The 26,144-nt window shown below is 43.4% G+C and overlaps 1 protein-coding gene across 1 annotated transcript; it reads right to left on the bottom strand.

The window, feature by feature from the left end:
• Positions 1 to 294: 294 nt before the first annotated feature.
• LOC309672529 (vitellogenin-2-like) lies at positions 295 to 24,092 on the bottom strand (the record flags this gene model as incomplete). The annotated part of the gene is made up of 35 exons (XM_082484057.1): positions 295 to 410; positions 559 to 720; positions 1,812 to 1,971; positions 2,052 to 2,149; positions 2,627 to 2,718; positions 4,038 to 4,224; positions 5,377 to 5,512; positions 6,223 to 6,361; positions 7,683 to 7,825; positions 7,918 to 8,130; positions 9,700 to 9,777; positions 9,939 to 9,986; positions 10,348 to 10,692; positions 10,953 to 11,128; positions 11,217 to 11,445; positions 12,214 to 12,358; positions 12,561 to 12,746; positions 13,543 to 13,636; positions 13,963 to 14,152; positions 14,253 to 14,372; positions 14,970 to 15,071; positions 15,730 to 15,854; positions 16,279 to 16,376; positions 16,494 to 16,711; positions 17,125 to 17,343; positions 18,403 to 18,528; positions 19,027 to 19,192; positions 19,275 to 19,432; positions 19,542 to 19,692; positions 20,118 to 20,266; positions 20,404 to 20,565; positions 20,715 to 20,966; positions 22,787 to 22,938; positions 23,497 to 23,554; positions 24,072 to 24,092. 35 exons carry the CDS (start codon positions 24,090 to 24,092, stop codon positions 295 to 297), a joined length of 5,214 nt encoding a protein of 1,737 aa, XP_082340183.1.
• Between the last annotated feature and the right edge of the window lie 2,052 nt (positions 24,093 to 26,144).

The raw sequence follows: 26,144 nt of genomic DNA, 5'->3' as shown, positions 1-26,144 counted from the left end.
GGTGGTGTGGCCGCGGGCGGCACACGGCGCCCCGGGCAGGCCGGCCTTGGGGGAACCGCTCGTTCAGAGTGAAATGATCTTGACTGACCGCTTTTGCAGAGCAACGGTTTATTAAGAGATCAAACCCGGCGAAGGGTGTCCAGAATTATTTTCAAGATCTCAAAAGAACTTGAGAAAAAGGCTCCCCTGAAGGGGACAGGGCCTTGTCCTCACTGTCCAAACCGGCCGTGTCCTCAGGTCACGGGCTGTCCGGGGCTGATGCCCAGAAAAAGGGGGACGCTGTGAAGCGGGGTATCATGCCGGGCAGGGCTGCTGGTGGCAGGAACATGCCGTATGAGCAGAAACTGTGCTCACGATGTCCTCGGATTTCTGGTCCAGCCTAATCTGCCCTTCCAGGTTGAGAGCAGAGTCTGTAAATGAGAAAAGAGGAAAAAGAGGTCGTGTGAGAGGGGGTTTTACACAGCGAAGTACTCGTGTTAGTACTGTCAACCTCACGGTTTTTCACAGGATCGCAGTCGGACACGCGGGTGGTGGTGTGCACCCGTTCTGCAAGCTCACCAGCGGGCACACAGTGGAAGCCCACGGAGACGGGAACGCTCCTGGTGGCTGAACAGCCTTCTACGCAGTGCAGAACTGGCTCCACCGAGAAGCATTTTGCTGCCTTCTTCTCAAATGCAGCCGGCTGCTCAATTTTGACAAATTTGCGCTGCAGCTTACAACCTGGAAAACATGAACTCTCTTAAAGCACCTGTAGAATTTACATAAATAACCTTCTGGAGTTAATTTGTAGAATTAGCAACAACAAAGACCAATGGATGTACCAAGTGACACAAGCTACGTGAAACTGATCTGATTGAAATGAGTTGATTTTCTGTCAGTGGCTTAGGCTGTGAGAGACTCAGGCATGTGGAGCACTGTCCCAAGCACAGGGGCGTACCAAATAGGATCTAGGTAGGACATGGGTGTCCAAATCCAAAGAGATACATGTGAAAAACCTGGTCAACTGACACTCAACTTTACCTAAACTTCATTTTGGGGCAATAGTGGCTCTGAGAGATGCATATATCCGCTTCTGCACTGTGCCTAGCACCACACCTGCCTTGCCGTGGCTGCACAGCTTACGCCTTGAGCCTCTGTGATCCAGGCTTTTCTGGACCAGACACCCCAGGAAAACTTGATCTAAGAATATATTCCAAAAAAGCCACCACATGCCCAGAGGGCTGGGTTCCACACCAAATGCAGTGCACCCTAATGTTATCGATACCTTCATGTTGTTATTTTTATGCAAGACCTGGATGGTAAGAATAATCTTTCCGGGCTGAAGGGTTCATCTTCAGCCTGAGGGAATTAAAACAGGTATTTCCCACCTCAAATGCTCTCGAGTTTTACAGCCAGGGCTAGATTTTATATTTTTTTTCTAGGAAACTAAAAGCCTGAAAATAACAGAATGGAAATAAAGAATGAAACTATTAAGGATGACATAAAATCTCTTTTGTCAACAGTCGAACTGCGTACTTTTCACACAAACTTATCATCTTAGGGAGTTTTAAGTTTATGATTTTATCTGGAACACACAAACTTCAGGTAACTACATAGCACATAAGAAGCTGATATAAAAATGCAACAAAATCAGAACTTTCAGTGCGCTACCAAACTCAGGAAAAACAGATTATTTTTTTAGTCTATGGCCACTAATCACAAAAATAGTGAAAAATAAGGTGATTACACTGCAATTAATATAAATCATCTATTCATGTGACTAATTAATTAGTCAAAAGCGATTACACTGATATATGTTAGAAACTTATTACCTCCAGCACAGGGGTCTTCTGAGATGATCCAGGACTGACCAAAACTCACTGCATCTTTAGCTAAATACCCACTGGGCATTTGATACTCCCTTTCCTTCTCAGCGTCATATTTTCCACAGATACCGCATGTTTTTCCAGCCATCCAGAAAGCAACCTGAATCTTTGTGGAAATAAAGAAAAGATGCACCAATATGTTTCTCTTCTGAAAATAAACCCACTGAAAATAATTTAAAAATATACCTCAAGTCCATGCCCATCATAATATAATTTATCTATGCCATAATCCGGGGCTTTTAGTGACAAACCTTCCTTTTCCCTGCTGATAAGCATGCTTGCATCTGCAACAAAAAAAGCAAAAAGGGATTTCTTTTGAAAGGAAGCTATTGCTTTAGGGTCCAACCTGAACCACTCATTAAACTCCTGGGGACTTAATGCAGGCTCTAATGTATCTTGAAAGCAATGGGGGAAATTAAGAAGACCGTACTGCTCCCTGCTTTGGAACAAGCCTAAGGCCTGTGACAAGGGTGGCCATGGCCAGGGGACACCTAGATGCTTCTTCTGTGGGTCTCTGTGATCAGCACAAGGTACCACAGCCCAGCATTATTTGGTTTGTGCAAAGATATACAGGATCAGCATCTCTTTGCTCATCTTTCTTGCCACCCCCTATGAAAGCTAGCGTGAAGTTATGTTAAAGTCGCCTAATTATTTCTCAAATTAGGGTGATCTTTATCTTGAGACATGTTTGCAGGATCACTTCCTCTCCTTCTTCAAAACATCAGAAAAGATTAAATGAAATATAAATGTGAGTGTCTTACCAGAATTAGATGTGTATGGAACATCTGTTGGGACCTGAACACCATTAATCTTCAACTGGATGAGTCCATCGGAAACATACATGTCAACCTCACTTGAAGTGAAGGAAATGAGTATAAACAAATGCTTCTCCTTCACCCTACTCGGCTCACAATTTCTAGTCCTGGTATAACCAACACTGCAGGATGCTCATATCATTCTGGCATGAATCACCTACAACCCTTTGGGAGGAAGATTGAGAGACCCCAGGAAAGCGTGCCAGGAGGAATGCTCACAACACACCTTTCCCTGGCTTTACTCATCTCTGAGTGTCTGCTTGTGGCCACAGTTCAGGCAGGAAGACACCAGGCTACAGGGACCCTTGCTGTGCAACAGTATAATTGCTATTATGTTCGCATAAATTGAGGGTGCTTTACATTTCAAAGGAAGATTGGATTCCCTACGGTGGTTCTCTTACAGCCTGAATAGTCTGTGTATTGTAGTATTTTCTCCAGAGCTGTGTTTGCTCTAGTGAAGAAATATGAAGCTCAGGCACATCAAAAGCACATCCAGACAGTAGTATGAAACAATCAGGTATGATACAGTGATGAAGAATGTCTTTATCACAAAAGATAGAGCCTATAAAACTAGCATCCTTCTTTTCTTCCACAAAACAGGTGCAGGGAATACTAGTTTCTCTCTGTTTCTCTAACATTATCGCACAGTTAGGCACACAATTTTCAGAAATAAATAATTACTTGTAATGAAACCTTACGGATCAAAGCCTATTTATGCGCTTTGAAGAATACTCCCTACAATGATTTCAGTATGCATAATCCCATAAAACCTGGACTATCAGACTATACTTTTAAAGAAGAACCTATGATGGCACAGGTGATTGCTCCCAGATGAAACAAAGTGTGTCTTAAATTAATTTCAAATAGATTAGAACATTATGCACCAACTAAGGGATGACCTAAGAGAGTGCCTCTAATCTGGGATAAGTAATTCCCTTTTTAGCTTTGTCCACTTCTGAACATCTCTGCTGAGATGATTGTGGGTGCTAATTGATTCTAATTACTAGCTTAGCGTAGCAGGCCAGACTAAGTGATTACAATAATCCCTTTCGGATTTATAGTTTATGTGTCTACCTAATTACTAAGAACTGCAATGAGATGGTTAAATGCTAACAAATTAATGAAGAATTTTGGGGAGTAAAGACTTTAGGTTACTGTGAACCTCAGATATGTTTCAGAAGCACCTTTGAAAGACAAAGTCCCAAATCCCAGTGACATTCCTAGAAATCTTTCCATTGACGTCAGTAATCTTTGCATGAGTCTTATGCGAGTACCAATCTGCCCTAACAGTCTGGTCGTCACGTTTATAGCATGTTCAGCTTGACATCTATTTGTCATTAAGTTTGCAATTACTTACTGGCTGGCGAGTCTGATATTTATTGCTGTAAGGTCAGCAGACTCTTCAAGTCTTTTCATCACCACGAGGAATTTCAGTTCTGGACTACAGTCCTGCACCAAGATATGGTAGCAATTTGTAGGCATTGAATAGTTAAATTCAACTCCATTGAAGGTTGTGATCGTATTTTGGAAAACTGAACAACGAGCTGAAAAAAAAAAATCAGTCAAAAGCAAGCCTTTTATACTTTATATGACAGTTATTCTATTTTAGATTTGCAATAAAAAAAAAAAGAGACCATTTTCTGGTGTTACCTATTCCCACGTAAAAGCAAAATGATTCCTTTAATTGAAATACTGAATTTAGGGTAATATGAAAGCAAAACTTCGCCAGTTTAGTTTTTTGACACACTGTACAGCAGTGTAACCCACTCATGATTTAATCGTTGTTTGAGATAAATTCTGCTCATGGCTGGTGCTGGTGGAACTCTGTGGCCTTTTGGCTTTTGTAACTTTGTTGTAGTCAAATGAATTTCTCAAATGTTGTTAACAATTCACATATCATTAACACTAGAGGAAATTCACTAAAATGCTGCTACCTTTATTGAGTCATAAGCAGGATTAGAAATAGTCAGAAGATGTCGTGGAAAAAAACCCACACTAGAGTGAACTTCTCCCTTTTCCACTGTAATGGTATTTTGTTGCAAATCCTACTAGCTCTGATTAGAAATTATTTTACAAAAATTTTAATTAATACGGACTAGTTTAGGTGTTTACCAAAGAAATATGCATAGGTATAATATTAGTCCACGGATTTCGAGCAAAATGTGACTCCTTATCCCAGGATTACGTAAAGCTTTTCCACTGGAAATTTACCCTAAGTAAGTATAATGTGATTAGCCCTTAATACAGCATTAATGAAATAATAAGCCCAAAATCAAGTGCAGGAGGTGAAATTAATAGGTATACTTTTGAAGCTGTTTTAGCTTCTACATAACAGCACTAATCAAGCAGAGCACCCCAAATCTGGGGTTGCTTAGATGTCCCTCTCATAAATTTTGTAATGATTTTTTCTTCACGAGCAATCTCTGCAGTGAAGCTGAAATGGATGCATTTGGGAATGGATGCATTTAGAATTACTATTTGGCATGGAATTGAATATTTAATCTTATTATATAAGTTTCCTTTTCTTTACATATTTGCAGCCTCACAATTTTCATACAGATGGGTTTATTTCTAGCTGAAGTCCAACTGATTTTTTAAATGAATGTAAAACATTTTCAACTTATGTCAAAAGTATAAATCATATTTACAAAATCTGCAAAGTCAATCAATGTTTGTGCAGATAGTTAATTGCTGACCTTTAAGGTTTTCAAGGATTGTAAGTGTTGCTTGGGAAAAGACATTCTGGTCAGGGGATGGTAGTGTTGAGGTCGGTGTGCCTCGACTTGAAGGGAATGGCAGGGGAAGCCTGATGGCTCTGTCGTAAATTGTGAGCTGAAAATCAGTCAGAAAACAAACATGAATGTAAATGCAAAATACAGCGTAGGGATGAGATAGCATTTTCCTATATTGTTCAAAGAAGGCTGTACTGACTGAATCTAAACTAGAATCTAGATTTAGGTCAGAGCTAAAAATAAATCACATCCTCTGTCTAGAGCATGAAATAGCTCTACCTCTACAGTTTGACACAGCTGCAGTCTATAGAATAGCAGTGCTATAAATGAAGTTTGATATCCACCAATTTTCATCTTTTTGGGGAGTTGTACATCACATTTTCTCACAGTCTGACAAGATGCACACCCTCTCCTTGCCTATACGTTGAGGGCTGCTATTTGGCCATCACGCTTCTGTACAGCCTGGTTTTATTATCTTTTCCAAGACACAGGAAAACGTGTCGTCTTCCTGAAGATTTGGGGAGTGGTAGTCTATTTAATAAGTTATTCTTAGTGTGCTATCAATCATACCGGTTGTTTCATAAGCTGTTTCTTATTTCACATGTTTACATGCTCCATGAGAAAGGGAAATGTGTTGTAAGATATTTTCATAATGAAACCAACTGCATTAATATAACGTCCTTGTGATAGGAGCTTCTTTATAGTTTAATAAATAATAATAATAATAAAACCAATGGGTAAAAAAAGCTATTAACCTTTGATTTCATAAGTACTGAATGCCCCAGGATAAAAGATAGTGGAAACAGTTACCTCAGGTAGCTTGAGGACCACATCGCAGGTTCGTGGAGATGTCAGAGCTATAACCAAGGTTGCCTGGTGAGAGGGACCCCGTTGTTGCCTTTGGGAATATGCAAGCACATATGCAGCTCCTGGAAGAAATGAGTAGAACCTGGAAAAGAAGTAAGTGATTAAAACTACTCATCTTTGAAAAAAATGGTTATCATTTGTTCAGACTAAAATACCCCCTTAAAGCAATATGCGTTCTGTGCACATTTTATATCGGGGTTTGGTAATACATGGTGTTGTGTATGGGAGGACAGGCAGGCGATTTTAACTGTTAATGGGTGAACATCTTCAAGAGACTGGATGGCAGAGTGAAATGAGAACAAAAGTATAGCCAACTTGTTTTAAAAACATTCAGAGTTAAAAACTAGGCACTGATTACATAAAAACTAAAATAATAAAATGCTAAAAAATAGATGACCTTGTATTAATGTGTCAGTTCTGGGGTGGTAACTTTTAACAAGGATCCTTCACCCACTGAGGTTGTCGATGGGTTGACAGAAGGACCTCCGTGATTGGGTTTCCTTACAGGTTTGGAGCTCAAATAGAGAAATAGAGAAAATATTCCTTAAAAAAAAGGCATAGTCTCAGAGCAGAACAAAGCTGAGTTCTATGGCTTTGCTCCAGGGTAGTCAATTGGATGGTTTCATCCCCTATAATAAGGGCAGATAAAAACACTTCAGGTAATTCAATCTAATATAAAAAAATAGCCTCTTTGGTAGACATCTGTTAACCAAATCGCCTGTATCCCTTTAACGTGAAAGCTTGTGTTGCATGCATATTTTAGTAATTGAGTTATATGTGTCTGTATTTTGGTAGCACTATGGAAAAAGATTAGGCTTTGATATGGATCTATATGTTATTGTGGGCGAATGCATGTATGACTGCAATGAATGAATGAATGAATACAATAGATACTATATGTATATGGATAGACAAGTGAACCGAACCCATCAGTTACAGTTTTCTTATACTGTTACACAACATTTGCTATTTAGTGTGCAATAAGCCTTAAGAGAAGTATTTGTATCACCTTCTTCAGAAGCTGGAGATAAAGTGCCTATGTTAGGAAATTACTCTCCCTGTACAGTCGGTAAGAGAATGAAGGTTAGCCTTCAGAGAATGAAGGTTAGCCTTCTGCTCTGAGCCTCCATCGATTAGGAAGCATCAGGAGACCAATTTCCTAATTCAGGAACTTTAAATTAAAAGCGTCCAATTAGATGAATCCCACCAGTTTTCCCACAAACTAAAATACACTAGGCTTTGAGGGAGTGAATACACAGAAAAAACAGACACGTGTAATCTGATTTTATAATATCATATTGGCTAAGGGGAATTTTTCCAGCCCAGAAATTGCAGAACTCAGTCTGTAATTATCTGGAGCATTGGCACAGGTGAATTTTTCAAAAACTAAAGTAAAATCTCACCATCTTGCAGTTGTTCGGACTATTGAAGGTACTTTTGGCCACTCCAGCTTCATCTGCATAGCTGGATAAGCAGCAAATTGCCCTGTCGCAATCTGAGTAGCAATCTGGTAGTCCTGGCAATCTTTACCCCACTTAAGAGAACCCTAGTAGAGAGGAATATATATATTTTTGTATAAAACATAGTCAGATCATTAAATTTCATTTACATTTGAGCTGAACATTATTTTAAACTTACCGATACTTTATGGGAATTTATTACTGAAGCATCAGCACAGAGTTTCCATCTACTTGATCCTGTGATGCTTGAAGCAAACATCTGTATCCTCGATCTCACAGGTTGTGTATCAGTGTACAGTACAAGCTGCAATCCCGTCGGCTGCTTGTTTCTGTGGATGGTGCGAAGGACTGCAGCCACCACTGGTGACTTGCTGTCTCCCAAGAATTCAGGCTTAAGTCAGCAGAGATGAAATAGAGACCAAAGACATAAACAAAGCATTAAAATTACTATATTAAAACCACAGATAAAAAGTATTCGTAAAGGAAAAGTTTAATTCAAAAATCTTTTTATGTAAAATATGGGACAGCATCATAGATCGTTGCTTGATCTGTTCAGTTCATCTGTAGTTTTGCCACAGTCTTTCAAGGGAGAGCTGTCCTGACCTATGTAAGTAAAAAAGTAGTGTTGGGAATCTTTTTTTAAAAGCAATTTCAGTGTAACAAAAGGAAGTATGGAGTAGGACCTTACTGTATAAAAAAACAACAACACCCAGCTCAGCACTGCTCTCTAACCAACCTGTAGTTTAGCTAATAGTCTTTTTGATAAAGTTAATTTAGACACCTGCTTAAAATGGTGATAATTTGTATTGACAGAGGAATCTGTTCAGTGCAGTCTGAAGTGTGGAAGCATGAGGAGCAGCACGTGCCCCCGTTCAAAGTCAGAGCCTTGTGCCCGGCAGCAGCATCTGCTCCGGCTGTGACTGCCCTACCTGAGCTGTGGGGCAGGAGTTCCCACCTGGCCACGGGTGAGTTGCAGGTGGGATGAGCTGTGGGGCAGCGGGTCTCCCCCCTCTGCTGCCAGGTCCAAGTGACAGACCCATAGAAGGATTAGGCAAGACAGCTGGCGAGGGCTTAGGGGGAAACAGGGAAAGAGCAAGGCTGTAGCTGAGGAAGAAGGTGTATGCGGTGAGAGCATTGGAGAAGACTGAGAAGAGTTCAGGGAACTAGTAACGTGGTGAAAAGATGGACAAGAGAGGTGAATTCAAGTTATATGGAAATGGATGGGGGAGAAAGTAGATCTGGTTGCCTTCTTCCCTCAAGCTACTTGCACTAACAACTGGGAGATGCTGGTGCAGAGGGGGTGCTTCAGCAAAGTAAGGCTTACAATTTTGTAGGCATGTAGGTCGTTGTCTGAAAGTGTGAAATTTTCCTTTGAGGAAATCTGCTCCAGATTCCATCAGTTCTTACAATAGTTCTTACAGAGGGACCAGGTACCATTAACTATGTACCGTGCAGTCATTCCTGAACAAACACCTGGATTGCTCTCAACGTTGGAGCATTACTGCGAAGTCAAGGTCTATTCAAAGGCTTTGTATGGTCCTGCTAACGTCAACAGAAGTACTTGGCAGTGAAGGACTAATGAACAAAAGAGTCAAAACCTGAACTTTTACAGAGAGCTATGCAATAAAAAATATACCTGAAACCAGTTTCTGCTCAAGCAGGTCAGCACTTGTCAAGTTCTCATTTTTATAGCAAATTATTTACTCAGTAACACAAATTTCAACATATACAGCAATACATTCCAGTTTCGTTAATTAAGTAGCCTGTATTGAGTGAACCTTAAAAAAGCATTCAATGGCTATTCAATGTGCTCACCTTTATAAAACAGGAAACAATTCATTTTCTTTCTATGTATTACCTAATATGCTAAATCACCATATTTTTCCTATTCTGTTATAAACACCCAATAGCTGGAAATCTAAAGTAAATGTTTTCATTTCTTGTAGATAAAGACACTCACCTGAGACGTGTCTCTAGAGGTGCCAGCTGAAGAAGAGGAGGAGCTGATGCTGCTGTTCAGGACTTCCCTCCCTGGGTCCTGCAAAAACAGAGAATCACCTTGAAGCAAGTTGTTTACCACTGGAAGTTGTTTCAGAATTAATTTGTCATATTTTTATTCTCAGACAACTAAACTCTAATTGCAGCAAAGTTAGTGAGAGCAGTTGTAGGCCCTGCTCACAGTACAAGCAGTAAATGTACCTGTTCATCTGCTGGCTTGAACCAATACTGGTAAACAGGTAGATTTGCCTGTGAAAATAGACAGTGTGTAAGAAGATGTAAGAGAAGACAAAGAACTAACTTTTGACAAATGCGTTAAAAAGTTCAGTATCGAGTATGGAAAAAAGGCAAAACAAAATTGTATTTTTTAAACATTTTAAACTGAAATCTTCTGAAATGTGAAACTTCTTGAACTGAAATGCTTTAGAGAACCGAAGAGGATAACGAGAAAAAGCTCTGGTAGATGGTTACCTCGTTCATCCTGCAGTGAACAGCTACGCTCAACAGACTATTTTGTCTTTCTTTGGTCCATGTTCTGTGGGCACAATTTCCTGATGCACACAAATGTTCACTACAAGAAATATAAAAGGGTCCAGCCTGGGTGAATTACCTCTTCGCTGGAATATTCACTGTCCCCACTGCAGTGCCTGTCTCCAGAGCGGTCTTCTCCACTGCTGCTGCTGCAGATTTTACTGCTAGCAGAGCTGACACCGCTGCTGCTGCTTCTCCTGCCACTGCTGTTGCTGCTCTTGCTGCCGCCATGCTTTTTCCCAGATTGCCTTATTTCATCTTTCTTGTGTTCATTTCCAGGCTCTTTACCATCAGCAGAGGAAGCAGTGGAAGAAGAGGATGAACTGGAGAGGGGTGTTGCGCTGGGCTCTGCCCAGAGGTCTGTAACTGCAGTCTTTACTTTTCTGTGAATCCGTTTCTTACGGTGCCGTGTTTTATTTGCGACCTCCAAAAACAGTTCAAAGCATTATGAATTTATAGCTTGTTCTGTCACATTGCTCTGGGTGTCAGACAAGCTGCTCACCACAGGCTTTCAAGGAAATACAACTTCTTGGCCCTGCATGCTGCAGAAGCTGCACCAGAACTCATCTAGACCCATTCCTCCCAGCCAAAATCCTTGCTTTCCTATGCCAGTTTTCCACGCTGGAAACCCTTGGCTTCATTTATAGGGAAATATTTCCCTCTCTGATGTTCAAAGTTTCTTACCTGGAACATATTTTCAATGCCTAGAATCTTCTTCAGTTTAGCTTGTATGTTCTCATACAGAGATGTCTCATCCTCCTCCTTAGATCCTGAGCTTGCTGTGTCAATTATTTTGGAAGCTGCTTTGGATCCTGCCTGAATCTCCAGCTGTATTTTGTCAATATCAGCATCTGCATGAACTAAAGTCAAGACACTTACATTCCAGGGTTGTGCTGCTTGAGCAGCATTCACAGAGATTGACGGAAAAGCTTTTTGTTGTGACTGTACCTGGCTTTAAAACTATTTTGGCTTCAAGTTCTCCAACTAATTTGTGCAGATAGGTTTTTCTTATGAATGCAGAATTTTGTGACTTTAGGCTGAGACAAGCAGAACATCCCAAACTCTCAAATTTTCCACAGAAGGTGCGTGCATAAAATCTTCTTCCTACACTGTGGTGATGTGCCTCTTCTGAACCTTGCTGGTATCCTTTGGATATCCCACTAGGAATATTGCTTTGCTGCATTAAACAAAAATATGGCAAATAAAGATATTTAAAAAAAAAAAATTGTCACAGCTGCTAAAATCTTTCCTCCTATTGAAGAGAATGATGACAGTCCTGCCTAAGTAAGGAAGCACTGCTTAAAATTAGAGATCCAAGCACTGGAAGCAGTGAGGTTTCCTCCAAAGTGCTCTGTGGAAGAGCACAGCTCTCCTGCCCAGCCTTTCCCAAGCAATGTTTCACAAACATGCTCCCAATGAGAACCTGAAGCACTCTTTGGAAGGGCTATTTCTCTGCATCAGTTTTGGGCTACAAGCCCTCCTGTTGCAAGTCAACCTATCCTTCCCACATCAGCCTCGGAAGCTGAAGAGCAAGTAGGAGAATGAGCTTCTGCAATCCAATGCAGGGATTACCTCAGGATTTGGGATATAACCTGCCCAAGAACCATCTTTTCCACATTGCTGTGGCTCAGAAAAAAAAGGAACATTGTACAAAGGATATGACTTTCACACACCTTCCCCATGACTGTAAAGAAGTAGGAAGACATGCTGTCAAAGCAACCCTACCTGCATGAGATGATGAGGGTGAGACTGTGAATGATCAAGTCTTGAACCCACTGGGGCTTATGTTAGGCTCGGTTTGGGATATGTCAGGCACCTGTTGAGTCTCACAGTTTCTGTGTTTGTGATCTGGTTAGCCAGCTGCTGTCTTGGGCGTGCTCAGCCCCTCTGAGGAGCTGTCTGTTCTCTACCCATCTGCAATACAGATGGTGAGAGGCCTCCTTACCTTCCAACTGCCAGGTCTTGAAGATCTTTCTGATGGCTGAAATGGCTGGTCAGAGATACTTGGTACTTCTCCTCTGGGGAGAAGCTGGGATTTCTTTTCAGAATCTACTTTTTCCATGTTCCTTGAAATAGCATACGCTTCACTCCTGTGGAGGTGATAAATGGCACACAAGTAGCATCTGATTTTGCTTATCTGTCTTTGCTGGTGCAAAAAAAGACAATACTAAGCTTTACGTGGCTGCCAAGGTATGGCAGAGCCTAACAAAGAGTTGTATGTTCATGATTTTGTAACAAGGAGCTCACACTCAGTAACACATAACGAGCAAAATGCAACAAGCTCTTCTGTACCTCACAGCTGCGAGCTCAACCTCCTGACGGCAGGGAGGCGTTTCAATCTTCAAATTTTTCTCTTTCATGTTTATCCTGGCATCAAATTTCATTGTAGTGTTGGCACTGAACTCTGCATGAAATTCAAGACCACTCTGAAAGTATTGTGTATTAATCCCCATCATTGCAATCATATGAAAATATCCTCTGAAAGAGTGGAAATAAAAACACATTATTACAGATTAATATGCACATATTTAACTTTGAAATGCCAAATTGCATTTTCATGCTGTTCTTTTTATTGTAAGAGCCACTACTGATGGATAAAGAGATGTATCATATAACATGATAAAAAAAAAGCTGAAGTGCCGCTGGAAAAGGTGAAGGGATTTGTCTGATAAACAAAGCTAACATGGACTCTCTCGCTGCTTTCTCACTGATACATTGCTTGAGGACAAGCTGATGCCGGAATCTCTACTACCTTCAGATTGTGTCTAGTTGTTTATTAATATTATCACTATTATTAGGATAATTGTTACTATTATTGTTATTAGTACTGTTGCATTTGCTTTTGGAGATCCAGAAGCATTTCCCTTTGCCTCCTCAAATCCCCCCAGCTTGTGCCTGGTGGTGATGCTATTCTCTGTTGAACTTGTAAAAACCTTTTTGTATGTAAACAAATACATCTTCACAGCTTAGTATCTTTAGTCACTGAACAGGTACAAAAGTGAGCGTTTTTAGTAACGGCAGAACGGCACAGTGTCCTGTGGGATACAGTGCACGTTGTTACGTTTGCAGGATCATAAAGCATGTGTGTTACTTTGTCACTGTCGTGGTTTGGGCCTCAAACCAGGACACTCACAACTTCACTGCTCTGGACTAGCACAGCCGTCCCGAATCTGGGATGACCAAGACCCTTATATAACAACATGCAATCACATATCTATTTCAAATATAAATATAAATGCTTGTGTGTGTTTGTGAAAATATATGTCATTTTTACTTTGGCTTGATGTCAGCATGAATGTCCATGTTGGTTTCCAACAACTGTGAAGGTCTAAAATTGTCAGATAACGGTGGTGACATCTGTATATCCACTGCAAAAGACAAACAGGAATTGTATGAACAGAAAAACAATAAATGCTGGAGGTGCAATGTTTTCAAGAAGCATAGCAGTTAACACGTGGGCAGTGGTTTTACATTGTTAAATACTTTACATGGTAGTTTAAAGATGGCTACTCCAAACCAGAGTTATACAACTATGTCCAAGGTGAAACATGCTAATTACTTCTCAAACCCTTTGGAGGTAGCCCAACACTGGTATTTCCACATTACAAGAGTATTTTTCAAGATTATAGAGGGATTTAACTTCAGACCCACAATTATTGTGGGGAAACTGCTCATTTTGGTATCCCAAGCTCACCGTCAGCCGCGGCCCGGGCCAGCACGGCGCCGCACAGACTAAGCTCCAGCGGCACACCGACCACCGTGGGGACAATGTGCCGCAGCTCAGTCACCATCGCCGGCAGGGTCCATTGGCCTGAAATGCCTCGCTGGACTTCTTCCACCACTTTTTTCACCACTGGCTGCCAGTTTGATGATCCAGTTAGACTCTGAAAACGGAGAAATAGGTTAGGCAAGTACGTAAGAAGAGATGGGAAAGGGAAATTATTCAGCACCACAGACAAAAAAAGACAACAGCCTTGTCAGTACCATCATGGTCTGCTGAATGGCATCTTTATCAATGTCAACAAAGGCGATCTCTTGGCCCAATACTTTGACATAAGCAGACACCAGAGGGTCTTCGGGAGGTAGTTCTTTCCATCCCAGAAGCTGTGGTGTTCAGGAGATATGGGGAGAAAGAAAAGCAGCAGATAATGTTACTTCAAATACAGTAATGTATTAGCAAAGCGTAGATCCCATTTCAAGGTACTAACCGTGGTTCCTTAGCCAAAAACTAATAGACATCTTACGGGTCTGAATCAATGTGGCCTTTCTGATGTTGCATAACTGACTCCAGTGGGAATTTTCCCACATAAGGATGAGGTAAGGACTTGGTAATTTCTGCTGTTCTAAGTGGGTGACACCTAAGGACTCATGGACAAAAATCTTATTCAAGAATCGTTTTAAAGGAGAAGAGCAACCACTTACTGTGTTTTAACATACACTTGAAAACACATGAATTTTAGCTACTGGCATCATCATTGTCTTTTGTATTGTACATTAAGGGCTGGCACATGTTGAGTGAAAAGGTGGCATCTGTTGACAGCGTAAGTACAAAGTAAGTACATCTTTCCGTGACCAAACAGGATGACTGACTCCTTTCTCACTGAAACATCAAAGGGACGACTCGGTGGGTGGGTGATGCAACCCCGGCGCTGGCGGGAATTGTGTATTACAAACAGATCAGAAGGGTGTGTAGAGACATACCGTTTTACCGAGTTCCTTCAGTGTCTTGTATGTATCATACTCAGCGAAGGGAATATTCTGCTTCCTGATAAGCTCGGTTAGGCCTTGTGACCGGAGAGCCACCTGTAGGAAACAGAATTGGGTGGCACAGCCCAAGCACAAGAGAGCCCAGGAAAACCTTTGTACCTAGTATTACACTCACTGAGGCCGCTCTAAATACAGGCCTCATGAAGCCATTGTACTTATAAGGCTATGTCTACCTGGCAGATGACTGCAGGCTACGGCTGCAGATGCTGAGGACGTGCTGAGCCAGCTTTGAATCAGTCATCAGGGATAATTTTAGGGCAGCGCAGAGCTCAGCCCAAGCTGCAAAGCTTGCCCAAGAAGCCTGCATGCTGTTACAGGGAGCTTCATGCTGCCTTGGCTGAACTGCTGGCTGAAATTTAATTTCAGGTGCTATTTCCCTGTACTTATGCAAAATACCCTAGATGCCATGCGACTTTAGGTAGGCAAATGAATGTTCTGCTGCATAAGCTTTCCTCTGCTGTCCTAGATTTTCATGCCCATACTGAATGTATCCATTGATGAATATATGTGTCAAGAAACCCAAATAAACAAAGAAGCCTAAGTAAAATCATAATCATTATCTAAATTTTCTGTTCCACATCTGCCCTCACAGCCAGAGACGGGGTTAAACACTACGTCACAGTCCAAATGGCTTCACAAGTAATACTATCTGTAGCTGGTTTGGATCTAGCTGGATGTTTAATGAAATACTTACTTCAATAATATCCGTTGCAGTATTTGCATAATATCCTCTTACTTTTGTGATTATATCAGATGGAAACATGGTGCTGGGACTGTTCATTAGGTAGACCCTCCAAATGGCACCAGCCTGATAGTCAGCTACCACAGAAATAAAAAGCAACGGAGATTTTGGTTAGGGTCTGCAAGGCGTCTGGTGCATGTAAGCCACCTCAGGTGCTTGCTGTAGTAGATCACAAGAGGTTCTGCCAGGATTCAGTCCCACCGGTCCTCAAGTTTGCAACCTCAAGAGGAGAACTTTGTTCTAGTGCAGAGCCAACACAAGCATAGTGACTGAAGAAGGAGGCCTAAATCCATTTACAGGCACTGCTTTCCCCAGCAGATACCCAGAGGGTAGCAGAACACCCTCAGGGAATTTTGCATCTTAGGAGGCTCTTGTGCTTTTTCTGTTTCGAGAGTGCACTAAACTCACAGCCCATGATTGGATTTTGGATGAAAATCATGGAACAAAATAGAGGCATTGGCTACGTAAGCTGAAAAGGTGAAGAGGGCACCTGGTACTCACAGGAATAATCGCCGACATGAATGACCTTGCTGTAACGATAGCTCAGCCTGTCCAGTCTGGGGCTCAGTAGTTTAATGGCAATGTTGCAGGCAGCAGATCTAAGTAAAAAGGCATAAAAATCATATGAAGATAGTTGAGTGTGACCAAATTCTTAGAAAACTGTAAGAGAAAAATCACCATTTCCTACTAAAAAAAGTACTTCTTCCTCTACTTACAGATTATAGAGCTGTGGGATCCTGCCTGTTGCCAAAGCCTTCATGTGTGAATATGTGAAACTGGCTACTTGTAAGCTGGGCTCCGTCAGCAGCGAGCTGGCCATAGCTGTTACAGTTGGAAGAGCAGGCTTAGTTTCGAAGAGGACAACACAAGCCACCATTCGGACATTAGGAGCAAGTGTATTGTCCATAAAGACCTGGAGGGCGATCTCCCTTACCTAGAGGAGGAAGGTACAACCTGTGAGTACCTCATAACTTCTCAGTGAGAAGTGGTTCCTAAACTGTGCGTGTGTGATCTGCAGTGAATGAAGAACAAAACCCAAAATAGATACTTAAGCATGGGACCTATCACTGAAAATGAAGATATTGCTGGGTGCATAGTGAACAGGGCTGGAAGAAACAGCCATTAGTAATGGACCTAGTGTTACAGTGACTAAGGCAACCTCTTTCCCGGGATATCAGCAAGGATGTGGTGATGTCAGAAATTTGCAGTGTGGGCAAGAGGAAGACCAGTAACTGAGAAATCTGCCCAGAGTTCCTGACATTACCCGATGGCTTTATTATTCCAGAGTCACTAAGTAAACCCAAACCATACCCTCTAAGATCTTTTTTAAATAATAATTTCAGTTACTTTTGCAGGGTCTTTTCTGGCAATTTTCCTCAAGGCCAACACGGCATCAGCATGAATTCTGTTTGGTAATGAAGCTGCAGCCGGGGAAAACGTTGGCAAGAACTTCAGGATGCGTTTGATACTGGCTGGCTCTCCTGCATTGCCGATGGCTTTCAGGGCCAAGGCCATATCCTTGGCATCACCTTTGCTGGTGGCTTCAGTAGCAAGGTCATGGAGCGGCTGAAAACAGAGCAGACTGTGTTAATCTTACCAGGTAACAATCTTATATTAATACATGAAAATATACATTGCCATAGCAAGCGAAATAACTACTGGTGCAGAGCCCTGAGTAAATCTGTTCATATTTTTCTCCCTGGAAAAACCTCACCATCATTATCAGGATGCCAATCACGGAACATACAAGCAAACTTGGTTTTCTCCTTACACAGTGTGGTAATTGATTTTAAATTGTGCCTGAGCCTGAGCGTAGGAGATAATGCTAGGTGGACACCTGCACCAGAGAGTCTGTTTCAAGTTCAAGAGCAGCCCTGAGCTGATGCTGGGTTCAGTGGTTCCCTGGGGCGCCTCCACCAGCCCTGCCAGCCTGCAGCCCCCGGGTCTGCACAGCTGCAGGGTTACACTGCCATATTTTTCACTTCCTATGGTGATAGCAAGTTTACTTAAATGGTTTTGCTGTTCTGAGAAGACAAATTACCCTTCCGGTGGCTTGGCTTTCTTTCACTCTTTTTCGGAAGATTTAAACACATTTCAAACACCAGCAGGCCATCTCGGTGCTGTGGTCCCTGTGAGGAAGGAGCCAGAGCGGCATAGTCCGAGGACAATGTCCTGAATATTTCTGACAGTGACACGCAATTATGTAGCAGGGCCAATTTGGAAGCACTAACCTGTGACATAGCTAAAGCTTTGCTTATGTTCACTCTTTAGTGCCTTTTTAATAGATTTTTTTTTTTAAAATACATTCTACCTAATGTAAAAGTAGAGAGAAGAATTATCATTATTTTGCTTTAATCCTAAATTTATCATGCCTAAACACGTTTTCAGGCTGTTTATAGGTTCCATTATCCCCATAGGCTTCTTCCACTCACATTTGAAATTCTGAACTGTTAAGACCAGATTTTTCGAAGTGTTTCATTCTGTCTTTGCAACTTTGCAGGCAATCACAGCTAAGAGTGAGGCACGTAAACAGCGTGTTACCTAATTGCCAGCACTGTGAGAGCTAAATTAGAGGCGTTTTAAAAATTTCTACCCCCTTATGAATAAGAAATGAGAGTCACCTACCTGAAGAAGTTCATTTGGACAAAGTGAAGTCTGAGCGCAGTATTTATTTACCACGCTGCCATATCCCAGGTAAACAATTATTCTATGCATTGATGCTTTCTGGATTTGGGGACAGGTCAGAAAAGTCTGCAGAAGAAAGAAGTAGCAGTCTTTAACGTTTCTAATAATTAGAGCTGGTATTTAGTGGAAATTACATTTGAGAAATAAATAGATAAAATTGCTTTGGATTTTTCCTAAATATTTTCAGAAGTTAAATCTAATGCTAGTCATTCAGCTACAATAAAAGTAAATAGACTTGCTCTAGTTGTACAGTATGTACTTTAGATTTTAGTTACATGGTATTATTTTCTTGAGTTTGCCTTTTTTTTTTTTTAAATATTTTTCCAAGAATACATCAGTAGCAATTTTTTAGGATTTGTGGGTTTTAACACCAAGTATCAAAGCCATAGCAAAATTTTGGCAACAAGTGTTTGGAAACATTTTCTAAAACATACCCCATTTTTGTTAATAGCTTGCATTTTACAAATTTAGAAGGAATTATGTTGCATCTTTCACTTATAATTCTGTGAATTCACCTTTAAAAGGGGTGAGGGGGAAACAGAAGGAAGAACAATCTGTACTCACTGAGGCAACTTCTAGGGTTTGCTTGTTGGGTGTAACGAAATGGAAGGCGAGAGGGAGAGTCGCAGCTGCTTCCCAGATGTTCAGCTTCTCATCATGAATTTTTTGCTTCAGGAATCTGAATGTGTCAGTAGCTCCAGCAGCACAGATGGCACTCAGGAACCAGTGCCTGCCAGGGAGAGGAGAATTCATTATCCCTATTGCCCAGTGTGCCTCTGATCGGAGATCCTGGCTGAAGGCAATAAGGTTACCTGTAGGGAAGGTCGTTGGCAAACTGCACCCACAAAGACTCAATTTGATCAAAGGTCACTACACGAAAAAGCTGGACCATTTGTAAGAACTTGGCTGAAGCTTCTTTAGTGGCTCCTTCCTCGTTATTCTGAACTAATTGCCGCAGTATTTCTGTTAACTGTGTGGGAAAAAACAGACAGTTGGAAGGATCCACGTTTAAAATAATTATGCAATGATCTGTTAACCTTATAAGTAATGAAAGAGTATGAAAAACAAGCCTCTAATACCTGTAAATCTGGATTTTTAATCCTTATTAGAGGAATTGGCATCTGGAGTAGCTCTCCCGAGAAATGATAACGAAGACTCCCCTGGTTTTGCAGCTGAATTTTTGGTGCACTGATGGGAGTCCTTTTAATGTCGACCAAAGACAGTTCTTGTCTTCAAAGGAAAGAAGAAAATACCTCAGTAGACTTTATCTGCATTGTGTGTGTGGAGGACACGTACAGCAGTTGGAGCAGACTGAGGGGTGCTGTTGCATTGACCACAAACAGATCGTGCGCTTCTCTGTTTATGCATTGCTCGGGATTATCTGGAAACATCACAGGACTGGCAAAAGCTTTCTTTAGAGTTTGCCAAAGTCTCTGAGAGGTTGGACAAATGTTTTAGGTGCCCCAGCAAAACCTCCAAATGGCAGGACACGGGACCTGGCTGGGCATCCCAAGGGATGTATGGTGCCTTGGCCCCTTTGCAGCCCACAGGCCAGATGCTTCTTGTTAACTCACAAATCAACAGTAAATATGTTTTAGGCATCTCCTCCTGGCTCTGATAATCACAGCTATGCTAAGGACATGCACGGTTCCTACCTTGCCTCCATGGCTGCTGCCCCGTTGGGTTCATTGAAGGGAGAGATCTGGTACACCTGCTTGGATGTAGCAGACGTCATCAAGGCGCCTCTGTCATCATACTTCATCTTGTAAGTGAACATCACCGTGCCCTTAACATTTCTGACTTTCTAGAAGTGCAAAGAGACCCACTCAGAAATAGGAACAGGTGGAAGTTAATTAGCAGAGATGAGCCAAACTCCCTAGTAGCATCAGTGTGATGTATGAGTGTTTAGCCGTGGCTTACGCCCAACCGTGCTGCTCGTACCAGGGGGCAGGTGGGGCAGGGGCGGATGTACGCCATTCCCATGTTCTTCACCACTTTCTCCTGGCAGTTGGTCAGGTCCTTGCTTTTGGAAATGGTGGCACGGTTATTCTTGCTGTCGTCCTGGATAACGTATCTGGTTTGGCAGATGCCTTCAATCCCGGCCTGTGAGTATTGATTAAACACAATGAACTTTCCACTTGAAACAGCAATAAATAGGTCAAAGAAAATTTCCTGGGAAGTGTATGTATAGGCAAGCTACTATATAGCAGTAAAATGGCAATAAAAGTAAAATCAGAATGGACAAAACAAACCTCCTGTAGCTCATACACATTTTGTGACTTTTTGATGGTTATCTGCATCATGTTCAGAATCCCTCTCACTAGGTTAGTGCACAGGATGGGACAGTCCTCAGGGGCGAAAATACTTCCAACCCTTCCCTCGGTGTATTCAAACTTAAAAGCTTGGCTGAAGCATGCAGCAATGGTCTCTGTGAGTCTTGAAGATGGAGTGAAGGGGTCCGTGGGCCAGAAGCCATTGAATTCCTCCAGCTTTGGTGATCGAATCTGTGAATAACATTAGGAAAACATTCATCCTGTTCCCCATCAGTTTGAAATAGTGCAATAACAGGAAAACTAGGCACTTCAAATCCACGGCTGAACACAAGCCGCTTGACCAAGAGCAGAGGAAATGTTTTCCTCCTCAGACTCCTGCCCTGGGCCTAGGAAGTGCCCTTCAAATGCAATTTGCATGAAGGACTTCTGCCAGAAAAATGAGATTGTGCAAGCAGCGTTCAAAACTTCAGCAAATCTGGTGAAGCTTGCTGGGTGAATGAAACACCGGCTGCCAGCAATCTGTACAGAAAGGATACTTGCCCGTTTTCCCCAGATGTCCAGTGAGATCTTCCTTCAGTCTGCAAGGCAGCCAAGCCATTGCTCAAGCTGCCTGCCTAAACACACGGGGACTATTTTGGCTCCTGCTCCAGGTCCAGCACATCCCAGAGTGCCGAAGCCGCAGCACAGCTGATGGGGAAGCAGAGATGACCGCAGGACCTCACATGGGAGATGGCCCAGCAGGAGCTGTCGTCTTTCTTTGGAAGCGGCTGTCATCATTTTGTTTCTCAAGCTGTAAAGCTTGCACACAAGTCCTTGACTGCTACCTAGTGGGAAATGTGTGCCTGCATGCACGTACCTATCTAGTCACATACACATACACTTACACGCACACCTCCCACCCTCGTACATAAAAGGATATGTTCTTGCACAGAGGGAAATGGTGGGGTTTTACTGCTCTATTTTATTTTAGGCATTTATAACCATTGCTGCAAGGGTGGCTTGCCTCTTGTCACATTTTCTCAAATTAAATCCTACTCGAGACTATTGTCTGCAATTGCTGAAGTTACAGCAGCTCTAGCAAGGTTACAGAGAGCCTGAAATTGCAGCAGCGTTTAAAGTTTGATAATAGGTATTCATTCACACTGTTTCAGTAATATATGCACAGGATTACAGATTGAGTAAACTCCTAGGTTGAACGCTCAGCGCTCTCTTACAGCTTTCTCCCCACTTGGTGTCTTCTTGGTCCCTGTTCTGTGGTCTTTCATTCCATGGCTGTATTTTAAGTTGTTTCGTTTAATCTTTTCAGTTAATAACTGCGCTTCCAGCTCTGGTATCATTATGCCAAGCACAAGCATTACCATTAGAATCCTTCATGTTTGAATTAATGCCTGCATGAAGAATATCAAAAGGAAGATAGTGGAGACAGATGGGACTTCCTCATGTGATATCTGAATTCGAGCGCCGAGCCTTTCTCAGGACCAGGTTGAAAAACATGAACATTTCATGCTTGAATTCTCATTCATACTCCAGCTTAGTGTTGCTTTAGTAAAACTGTCTTAAGGACATTTCTTTAAAGTGGCTGCCTGCCATATTTCTGCATGATGAACCTAAGGCAGCTTGAGTCACGAGGACTCAGGTACTGATGGCAGCAGAGCTGGAGCAGCTCTGCCTCCCTCCCGCAGAGGTGTGGGCTGCAAGGAAGCCTGTGGCGCTTTCTGTAATTCACTACCCGTAACCCAAAACAGTTTGGCTGCAGCTGGAGACACTCCAGCGGTGCCCTCAGCTCTCCCCCTGCACAGCTCAGGGGTGCAAAGCCCCGTGCCCATGCCCACACCTCTGCCTGCACTGGGGAAACCATCGCTGCCTGAGCGAAGCTGCTTGGTCTGACACTGAGCTTACGGGGTCATCTCAGCACCGGGAAGGGCCCTAAGCTTTTGTGTGAGCTCTGCATTGTTTTGTCAATTATTTTACCAGCCTGGAGGTATGAAGCAAACGTCTGTAGCTGCACAATGTGGGCGGGTGGGTGGGTTCCCATGCCCATGGGGATTTACCTGGAGAAGGTGGTCACTGTGGGACACATGGCTGATCTCCAGCTTGCAGGTCATCCTCACCCCTGCCATTGCCAGGCCTCTGCTGGGCAGCCCGTGCAGGATGAAGCTCTCATAGCCGTACAGGTAGGTCTTGCCGGTATGAAAAATGGGCTCTATTGAAATCGAAAAGAAAATGTAAGAGAAACACCTCCTTTGCTGTGATTGTTGTGATGTTACTCGCAAGAACCATCCCAGCAAAGAAGGGTGAAGCTGCTGCTGCCGAAAAATAGGTACAAGCAGCGGGCACAGCCGCAGGGGAGGGCAGCGTGGGAACTGCTTGCTGGCGGTGGCACTTACCGAGGTCCTGCTTCTGGCCCCCTGCATGGGAGGAAAGAGAAGGATGCGTGAGAAACCCCTCACCTCTGTGGGCACTTCACATGTATTATTCATTTTCTCAGTGTGCTAATGGTTGGCAAACAACCAGGAATGTGCACCCCACACCCCCCGGGGACACCAAGCCCATGCCAGCCCCCCTCGCTAGCTACCGCTCCCTCGGCTTTTCCCCTGCTGCTAAGCTTAGGCACAGAAATTTAATAGTTTACAGCCAAAGTCGTAAAAGGGCTTCAGCAAATTGAGCTGTAAATATCCCTGAAAGGCCCGGAGGACATGCAGTTTGTTCAGGACCACAGTGGCCATCGCAGCTCAGCAGTGCTGGTAAAGCTTCAACTTACCCACGAGGGTGAGCACCAGGGCCAGGATGAGTCCCTTCATGCTAAAAGCAACTGAAGACTGCAAGGGAAAATGTGCGGCTTTTATAGAAGAATTATTAACAGGCACAGTGAATTTTGTTGAGTTATCAACTTTTTATCAACCACTGAAACCCTTTGAGGGAGAGGGGGTCGGGACAAAGGCGCCGGTTGTTATTGCTAAGCCAAAACTATCACAACTACTTTTGTTCTCACTTCACCAACTGAATGCACAGGAAGTACTTTTTGAAACTAGTGCTTAAAAGTATTGAAATATAGTTAAAGCCAAAATATTTATTGTGTAAGCAAAACTACCAATTATCCTTATTCACTGGAAGCACCTGGTACTATTGCAGTCTGCGTTTGTCCAGGTTATCCTGACCTGACCATAAGGCACACAGCTTATCTAACTGATAGTGCCCCAGCAGGATTGTGCAAAAATTCCCGGGCAGCCCTCCCATGACACCGTGCCCATACGCGCCCTGCTGCGAGCGGGACAGGCTGTCACCCACAGTGCTACTCTCTGGGGACGGGGACTTCACCCAGTAACACAAACCTACTGTCATTGTCACCAAGGCCATGGCTAAATGCCGCTGACGTTCATGCTTCCCTCACCTGCCTTCTCTTACCAGGCTGACGCGTCAGCCCCTTTCACCGGCGCGGTTAGCCATAGAGGGGTGTTGGTGAGGGTTGTCCCCGCAAAGTGGGACGGGTGAGGCTGAGGGACATGAAAGACACAAACCTCTTGGTTTACAAAGGTGTACACAGTGTGATTCACCCAAACTCATTTCACATCACGGAGCAAGGGGCAGCATCTTCACCCCACAGTGCAGCCCCCTTTTCCCATCAGTCGGCATTTTCCCTGTCCTTTTGGGGGCAGCCCCACAGACCCCTCAGGCTGCTCTTGGCTCCAGGGTTTGGCATCGTCCCTGGGTCCCCTGGTCCTCCAGTGCTGGGACGTAGAACTGGGTTCAACTAAAGCAGAGGGAGCCACCTGCCCCGTTCACATCAGGAACCTGCACGAGGAGGGTTACGGAAGCCCTGGACTGAGGGGTTCATGTTGATGCTGCGCAGCCGCTATTTGCCCACCAACCTTCTCCTCCACGGGTGGGGAACTGAAGCTGCTGCCCACCTCACTGTGGGAAGGGACTGGATTAGTTTCTTATCAACAGATCACTGGGTCCTATCCAAGATGGTTTAGTTTTCATAATGCTGATGTTTTTTTATAATTGGCAGTTGGGATATAATTTATGTCTGACACACTGTGGATTTTGTTCCTAGATCAAAGGTTGCATCTGTAGGGTAAAAAAAAAATAAATTTTGAAGCATGGCAAGTACTTCACTGTGTTGAAGCATGGCAAGTACTTCACTGGTAAATGGCAAACGTAGCTAAAGGATTTGAGTATACAGCTACTGGCGACTGGTAAGTGAGGCTCAAAAGCTAATATATTATGGCATAACTATATGCAGTTGCACATAGTTTTTTAAAAAAAAAAAAACAAATCACCTTGTGGGCAGCGAGGACTTGGGGTCAGTGGTAGTGCAAGCAGAAAAGCGCTGCTGTGATGGCAAATTAAATGCAACAACGCTTGTATTCAGTGTCTCAAAATTATAACACTGTCACTAAAACACCACACTATAACAGTGACACCATGAACCATAACACTCCTCAAAAGAAGGGCTGTATGGGCTGGGCCTGGCTGAGTGGGCAAGGTCTCCCCAAAACCCCCAGCCCAGATTCGCAGAGTCTCGCCCCCGTCCCCACCACTTTGGGCAGCAAATGCTGCATCCCCGGTGACCCCAGCCGTGCTGCTGCCATGGAGCAGGATCATCTATGCTTCTTCTCCAGGGGTAGGCAAAACCTGTTGGTGAGGCCTTCGCCTTTGGGAGTTTCTTTATGGAACTGAATGCTCTTATTTTCTAGACCATTTCTCCAGTACGTCAAGAACGATTCCAAGTCCCAGCCTGTTCGCTCATACACTCACAGACATTTCATGCTTCATATTTCTCCAAAGGATATAACCTGAGTTAAAAAGAGAAAGGAAAAAAAAAAAGTCTTAAGAAAACTGTGGGGGTGACAAACAACTCTGCTGTCCCCAGGACCTGCCCTGGACAGCGTTTCCTTCGAGCGGTGCTCAGCTCTCTCCACCATGGCATTGGGGAGAGGGGAAAAGGCTGCCTGGGGCCTCCCCACAGGCCTTCATGAGGTGGACACCCACAGCCCACACCCCCCTGCAGTCCCACGGGTGCTCCGGCTGCCATGGTGCTTGGGTGATGCTCACCCATAGTTGCCCTGCCAGGGCCTTACTGCTGAGCTCATGGCACCCCTCTCACCTGAGCATGGAGCCTGGAAGACGAAAGTCCTCCACAAAACTGTGCTCCAGCCTTGGCAGGCTGGGAAGAGGGGAACCCAAGGGCTGGCCCCACCGGAGCTGGGAGCCTGTGCCAGAGTCACCTGTGGAGCCCAGCCCTGGGGGTCATGCAAAGCCCTGGCTTCTGCTGGATTTGGCCTCAGGGGTTACCCAGGAAGTCTGTGCTTCCCCTGGCTGTTCTGTGTGACTTCCAGGCAAGCAGCAAACCCACCAGCTCACTGCTTTGCTGCTGCTGCTGCCAGGTGGTGCCCAAACACCTCC

Source organism: Vanellus vanellus (genome assembly GCF_965231255.1).
Source record: "Vanellus vanellus genome assembly, chromosome: 5".
NCBI classification, from domain to species: domain Eukaryota; kingdom Metazoa; phylum Chordata; class Aves; order Charadriiformes; family Charadriidae; genus Vanellus; species Vanellus vanellus.
This window is presented reverse-complemented; position numbering and strand designations above follow the sequence as displayed.